At 33.0% G+C, this 7,376-nt stretch overlaps 1 protein-coding gene across 6 annotated transcripts; it reads left to right on the top strand.

Annotated features, from left to right (window-relative positions):
• The first annotated feature begins 2,260 nt into the window (after positions 1 to 2,260).
• On the top strand, positions 2,261 to 6,840 carry LOC110599661 (serine/arginine-rich splicing factor SC35). 6 transcript variants are annotated; one of them, XR_006348522.1, is made up of 10 exons: positions 2,261 to 2,428; positions 2,514 to 2,592; positions 3,329 to 3,408; positions 3,488 to 3,554; positions 3,745 to 3,816; positions 4,318 to 4,524; positions 4,702 to 4,888; positions 4,977 to 5,108; positions 5,399 to 5,506; positions 5,580 to 6,840. XR_006348522.1 is itself a non-coding variant. In XM_021736165.2 (8 exons), the coding sequence occupies exons 1-8, from the start codon at positions 2,353 to 2,355 to the stop codon at positions 4,980 to 4,982; spliced, it is 774 nt and encodes a 257-aa protein (XP_021591857.1). In that variant the 5' UTR covers positions 2,261 to 2,352; the 3' UTR covers positions 4,983 to 5,280. The 6 variants fall into 6 exon arrangements, 1 of the variants encoding a protein (XP_021591857.1); XR_006348523.1 differs by having other exon boundaries at positions 5,399 to 5,531; positions 5,889 to 6,840; XR_006348521.1 differs by having other exon boundaries at positions 5,399 to 5,531; positions 5,654 to 6,840.
• The last annotated feature ends 536 nt before the right edge of the window (positions 6,841 to 7,376 follow it).

Genomic DNA, 7,376 nt, shown 5'->3' with positions numbered 1-7,376 from the left:
ATCTCTAATCCTATTTCAAAAAAAAATAAATAAAAATGATAAACTATATGATTTTTGCAAACATCCTATAGCACACTATATTATAAACCATAAAATAGAAACAATATCATGAAAAACCATACATTAATGAAATAATAGGAAATGGTCATCCAAACAAGACTTTAATTTTATAAAATATCTATTAATTAATCTCTATGTATTAAAGATATTTTAAATTTTTTTACAACACTTTAATAATTAAATTAACGACAAAGATTTTTTTTTGAAATAGTAACGAAAAGATTAATTACTAAAATTTTTAAAATATCATGAATATTTTAATATATTTTTTAAATTGATAAATTAATTAATAGATTTTTCTATATCACTAGAACCAAATAATATTTTTTCTAATTTTAAATTATATTAACTTTAAATAGCTTATAAATACTAGGTTTTTGTAACTATTTTTTATAAATTGAGCTAAACACTATCTTAACTGGGTATAACAAACTAATATTTTTTAACATCTTTCTATTAAAATAATATTTGTGGTGTCTTTAATTTAATTTTATTAGCAAAATTTAAAATGTGTAATTTATTTGGATAGTGTTCATATGTGAAAAATATATTTTATGTTCACAATTTTATTGCGGAAATAATATATACTTTATAGAATTCATCTAAAAATGGTTAATTAGCATTAAAATTTTAAAATAAAAAAATCAAATAATGATTGGGTTATTCCTTCCTATCTTATTTCCAATACTTTTCTAAAACTTTCTAATAAAAATTAATTGAAAATTTCAAATACTATCATATTATATATATATATATATATATAATAGACTAAAATATGCATGCCTTTATTAATCTTAGTAATAGGCCTAAAAAAATAAGCTCTGCCTTTATTAATCTTAGTAATAGGCCTAAAAAAATAAGCTCATAAAAAGACGTTAGTGAAGAGAGAAGAAAAAAAGAGAGGAGAATAATAAGAATGCGACCGACTACTGGACTCTTCTGTCTTTAGGTTGAGCGAGTTCAATATCGTCAGTAAGTATATTTTTTTTTTCTTTGGTTTTTTGATTTGTTTTATTCATTCAGTTATATTTAGTTTATATGGGTTTAAATTTGATTATCGATTAAATATGAGACAATGAATTTTTTAGTGTTAAAACACGAGAGATTTTATTTGACTACTTCATATCTATCTAGAGAGTGAAAGTGTCATGGATCGGTCTTTTTTTTTTATAAACAATGATGATGGCCTTTAAAGTCTGCGACGATAATCGATGGTGGGCTTGTGAGGTTTGGCTATAGTGCTGATTATGGAGGTGTCTTGACAGTCGATTGTATTTGTTGTGTTGTTGTTTACTTATTTTTCTTTGCATGCAAGCCAATCACAATTGTTGGTATCTCTTTAGCTATTTTTCTATCTCGTTATCGATGTTGTCGATGATAGACAATACTTCTTTCTGATAAGAGTTGAATGACTTTCGTTATTAGATTTCTATTTTGGGTTGTGGACTAATTTTGAGCCATCCATTGAGAAGTTAAGACTGACTTAGTTCGATAGATTAAATTAAGTGATATACAACTTGAGTGATTTTTTGAGTTGAAATTGTCGATGGAGATAAATCGAAAACTACATGTATAACGAGGTATGAATTATTTGAATCCCTTATTATGCCCTTTAGTCTTATAAACGCACCAGCCACATTATGCCATTTGGTTTTACAAACGGACCAGCCACATTCTATACTTTAATGTAACTTGCTTTTTTATGGTTATTGTGCTTTTAATGCAAATGTATTTTACATGGTAAAAGAAAATTAATATTCTTATTATTTTTTAAAATATTTTTCAATTTTCTAATAAATAAATAATAAATGTATTACAGATAATAATTAATAAATAAATAATTATATAATTTTATTCTTTAGTGAATAATTTTTATCTCTTAAAATAGGACACTACTATTAATAAATTATTAACGGCCAAAATATTTAATTTACTGTTAAATTATATAACAAGGATTAAAAATGTTAAATTTTATATTTTGTTCAATTTGCCTTTGAATTATTTTTAAAAAGGCAAAATAAATTTGTCATTAATCTTAAACTGTGAGTTATATATCTAGTAGAATTTGGATCACGAGATGAAATTGACATTTTAGCCAATTGTTTAATTATGAAAGGATAATGGCAGAAAAGAGAAATAAACGGAAAATCTAAGGGCAATTACGTACTCTTATTACATATATACAAAGCCGAATGTTAAAGATAGTTATTCCACCGAAAAGCTTACAAACCCTAATCCTATCTCAATCTTCTATCGCTCTCTCTCTCTGCATCCACTCTCTAGAAACCAAAAATGTCTCACTTCGGCAGGTCTGGCCCTCCGGATATCTCTGACACCTACTCTCTCCTTGTCCTCAACATCACCTTCCGTAAGTACCCACCTCTCTCTCTCTCTCCTGCTGATTTTCTGTTGGGGTTCTTTTAGTTATGGATTATGGTTTCTTGCTTGATTAGGTACTACTGCTGATGATTTGTTTCCGCTTTTTGACAAGTACGGGAAGGTAGTTGACATCTTCATCCCCAGAGATCGAAGGTGATTCCCAATTTCCTTTTTTTTTTAAAAATTGAATTTTATCATTTACAATTTTGCGTGCGATTGCGTTTTTTTTTTTTTTTTCTATGGATCTCTTGTTGAAAATCCCGTAATACAAATTTTGATTATATTTATTCCTTGAAAAAAATTGAAATGATTGTTTATTGAATGAGGGAATGTAGAGACTGGTCAATGTCGATGGGAATGTATCAATCTTATATATGGATTTGTGGTTTCGATTTCCACGCATAACTAGTGGGCACGTCTGTTATTGTTGCAAACCTTGGAAGGGGTGAAGGGCATGCTATGGCCATTTTCTCAAAGCAAAATTTGAATAAAACGGCGACTTTTGATTATGTAATTTGCAGTAGGTACTTCATATTTGATTTAATGCTATCAAGTGATACAACTAGTGTATCAGTATCTAAGTTGTGGAGTATTATCATGTTATGTTTTCTATTTTGAATGTTTTAATAAAAAATTTGAGCACATGCTGTTTAATTTGCGGCTTGGGTTTTGGCATGTCAACGCATGTGGTACTGTTTTATTGTACACCCAAAAAATTTTCACTTTGGGGTAATGGGTTCATGGAGTAAAGGTTGCTAGACGCAAATTAAGGATGTTAACCTTATATTTTTTCTTTTTGTATTAATATTAAATGGACAATGAGTTTTGTCTAGCTTAATCCTTTCACCTTTTTAAACAAATGCTTCTTATTGTTGATGTTATTGTTTAGGACTGGTGACTCTCGTGGCTTTGCATTTGTGCGCTACAAGTATGCGGATGAGGCACAAAAGGCAGTGGATAGGCTAGATGGTACCTGTTAATTTTTCCCACTTTTCCGATATATGTCTGCAGACATGCATTCTTATTTCCCTAATATTTATTTTTTCAGGAAGAGTTGTTGATGGGCGTGAGATAACAGTTCAGTTTGCAAAATATGGACCCAATGCCGAGAGGATGTAAGTTCCCTGTTAATAAATTGTTCTCCTATTATAACTCCAATTTTGTCACAAAAGCACTTGAATGATTCATTGTAAGACTGCCCTCATCTCCTGTGGAGTACCATGAGTATAATTCCTTACTATTATAAATAATGATGCTTTTTTTTTGTCTGGATTTGCTTAATCAATCATTGTTATTTTGTACCAGTCATAAAGGAAGGATTGTCGAATCTGTTCCAAGGTCAAGGCACAGATCACGGAGCCGTAGTCCCCGAAGAAGGTAGACATTCCTCCTTTTCTCTTTGTTGGCTTTTTTGTTTTGGGCCAAGGATGAGTTTGGGTGTGTCGTTTGGAACAATATTACATTCATATCAGCATTCTTCCCCCTTTCCTCTGTTTTTGTGGCAATAATGGTATTTCTTACCTGTTCACATGGAATGCATACTTTTTTAATCTTTCCCTGTTCATTTAAGTTTGAAGAACAGGTGTTGCTGCTTTAAGCCAACAAGAATATCACTTAATGGTCAAGACCACAAATCTAAAATATGTGATCCTTCTCTGTTCTTGTGAGCTAACATATGTGATCCTTCTCTGATTTTTGTGTGTGTATGCGCGTTGATAGATAGATATAGGTTAATGTGATGGTGCTAAAATTCATTTGAGGCTGGAGAGAGTTCCCTTGGTGATGCCTTTATTTGTGATCTTTAAGCTTTTATATATAGGCTAGTGTGTCACTGAGTCACCATATTGTTTCCTTTTGGTGGATGTTTCAAATCTTCAGGTACCGAGATGACTATAAAGATAAAGACCATAAGAAGAGAAGTCGTAGCAGGAGTTTGGACAGGTATGAGCGTGACAAGAATCGTGGAAGGGACAGAGACTATCGTCGTCGGAGCAGGAGTCGCAGTGCCAGTCCTGATTACTCTAGAGGACGGGGTAGAGGACGTTATGATGATGAGCGGAGGAGTGGCAGTCGATCAGCGGATAGGTTTACTACTTTGCTAATAAATGCACCCTTGTTGACTTAAGGAGTTGATTCTTTGTTATCCTTGCATTATTGTTTATTCTATTTTTGTGATTATACCTTCCATCCTTATTTCTTATTTTTGTTGTTATCATTGTTATTATCGTTATCATCATTTGATGGTGTTTATCTATATCTCAGTGCATCCCCTGTTAGACGTAGTCCAAGCCCTCAAAGGAGTTCTTCCCCCCGCAAGAATTCTCCCCCTAAGGCTGAAAGCCCGGATAGACGCAGTCGTGATGATCGTTCCCCAACTCCACGAAGTGCCTCGCCTAGAGGTCGACATGCCGCCTCTCGTAGCCCATCCCCACGAAATTCAGATGTTGATGTGAGTTGTTTCACCTCCCATCATCTTTTTGCACTCATAGTTTGATTACTTATCTATGTATTTGTTTCTTTTCCCTCCCTTTTTGTAGGAATGAACTTGCGGGTTGCATGGGAAATTTTATGGAGACATGACTAGTGCATTTCTCATGGCCATGTTACTAATGTTGAAGACCAATGAGCATCATGAGTGTTCTAGTCAGAATTTTTATGAGCTAGTTTTGGTAGGGTTGGATCTGTTTTGGTGCCTAAATATTTCTATGTTGAACTTTATGCATCCTTTACTTTGTCAGCTTGGTATGTATGGACCTTTCTTTTGTAGGTTTCTGTTCTAGTATTCGTAAAATATTTTGTTTTGTAAGCTATATTATTATGTTTTATTTCCCTTTTTCTTCCTGTCTTGCTTTCATTTTTGATCTATGTGGATCCTGTTTTCAAACTGTGACTGTTGTTTGCATGTGGCTCATTTCATAGAAGTCCTGATTTACCATAAATCATTTATTGGATTTTATAGCTGTTCCCTGGAAGATTCCTATGGGGGCTGATGTCCAGAATGTTGAAGTTGTGGCTCTTGTGGCTGTTGATGCTGTATGTAAAATGTAGATGGATGATCGTGATAGTGGTAACTCAAAATTATCTAATGATTGGTAAGAAATGAAGTCACCTTGGTTTTTGAAGCACTTTGTGTCATCCAGGTGTCTGATGTGGACCTGATTTTCCTGTGGCATTTGTTTTACTTTGGGAAAATGTTCCTCATTTGGGATAGTAGTTGCTGTGGTGGTTTAGAAGGTCGACACAAGATGAACGTGTTTACCTGTAGCTGATGCTGCACATGAAATGGGACCTGTTACACAGTAGTTCTTTTGCTGATACTAAAATCAAACATAATATGCTGCACTTAATTGTACATGGTAACATGTTTTGGTTTAATTATTTGTTTGGGGCATTCATTAGAGTTTTACCATGTTTAGCATGTGAAGTTTGACTCATGTTGCTTAATGTAGCAAGTAGCATACGAGTCCGTGATGGTAGCTGTGAAGTGGCAGCTGATGCCTGTTCTGTTGTTTCATATTCATGGGTTCGAGGGTAACTTATGCGAGTACTAATGAATAAACCATCTGTAGCGGGCTGTTGCTGCCCTTGTTGATGGGATCGGGTCGGTAATGATACTAGCAGTTTTGATATTGATGATGGCTGCCTATGTGTGTTGCTGGCTTGGGATCAATTCCAAAAGACCTGCTTTGACTTGTAAGCTTGCCTAATGTCATGTGCAGACAAATATCTATTATACTGCCGTAGGTTGTCCTTAAAATTTTCTTTGCAAGTTGCTGAAGTTGTTTCTAATGCCCGTGATTAAATGATTGTGCTTTGCTTATGTGGTGCATACACCAAGTTGCTTGATATTGCTACTTCTTTGTGTTCTTGTCAGCTGCAAGTGACTAAAGCTTATGTGTTCATTGCACTAGGCATGAGTAATGTTGGGAAAATAATTTTATAATGATTCAACTAGAATTCTAATGCTAAATTTGATATATTGTGTTCCCATCTTGTAAAAGCTGATTTGTTCTTTTCCTCTGCGATATTAAACTTAAATTACTGCTTGATGGGGCTGGTTAAGGGAAAATCTAACCGTCAGACAATTCAGGACAATGCCTCGGCAGTTGGCTATCGCCACATCTCTCTCTCTCTCTTTTTTTTTTTTCTCCCTTTCCTCCTTGCTCTCCAGCTATATGTTACTGTTTTTGTGGATTGAACTGGATAATGTATTTCCTTGATGGTGTTCGCTGGTTTGTTTTTTCATGTGAATTTTGTTGGGTTTCTTATTAATGTGGTAGTCAGGAATTTTTTATTTTATTTTATTTTTTGATTCAGTAGGTATCTTGTTTACTGGTTTAAGGATTCTCCATGTAACTTCTCATTATTCTATATTAAAATTTTGCTGTTTATTGCACTGCACTTGTTTGCATGTTTCATATTTTGGGCGTACCACTTTTTTTGATAAAATGCCATTTTAATTTCTTAGAGATCAATTTTTATTTAAATTTAGTTGTCGAGTCATGATTAAGTCCCGGTTTAATAGTCTCTGATAGATAAGTTATCTAAAATCTCAAATTAGATGACAAATTTTGATTTTCACAAATAGGACTACAACTATAGTTAAATTATTTTACAGAAATTTCATTTTCAATTTTATTCGTCAAACATAAAATGTTGTGTATAAAAAGTAATTAAATATTTTTTTTCATATAAAAATTGAAGGTGGTAGGGGAGTTATGAAATTGGTAAATTGTTTACAAAATTTGGTAGTCGTTCATTAGTTGAAGAGGTGAATTGAAATTAAATACGTACAGAGCTCGTAATTCAGCTGTTTCACTCCTATCGTGGCATGGATAAATTTAATGTCACTGGTAAACGAAAGCCAACTGTCGTTGGGCTGTACAAAAATATTTGTTTCTTTTTGTTTTGATCTGCAGTGGTCAGCAATTGTTTGA

The sequence above is a fragment of the Manihot esculenta genome, chromosome 14 (assembly GCF_001659605.2).
Source record: "Manihot esculenta cultivar AM560-2 chromosome 14, M.esculenta_v8, whole genome shotgun sequence".
Taxonomy (NCBI): Eukaryota; Viridiplantae; Streptophyta; class Magnoliopsida; order Malpighiales; family Euphorbiaceae; genus Manihot; species Manihot esculenta.
This window is presented reverse-complemented; position numbering and strand designations above follow the sequence as displayed.

Coding starts and splice junctions, on each gene's coding strand:
- LOC110599661 (XM_021736165.2), top strand. CDS start 2,353: ATGTCTCACTTCGGCAGGTCTGGCCCTCCGGATATCTCTGACACCTAC. Junction 2,429..2,513: donor TGTCCTCAACATCACCTTCC/GTAAGTACCCAC, acceptor TTGCTTGATTAG/GTACTACTGCTGATGATTTG. Junction 3,817..4,317: donor AGCCGTAGTCCCCGAAGAAG/GTAGACATTCCT, acceptor TCAAATCTTCAG/GTACCGAGATGACTATAAAG.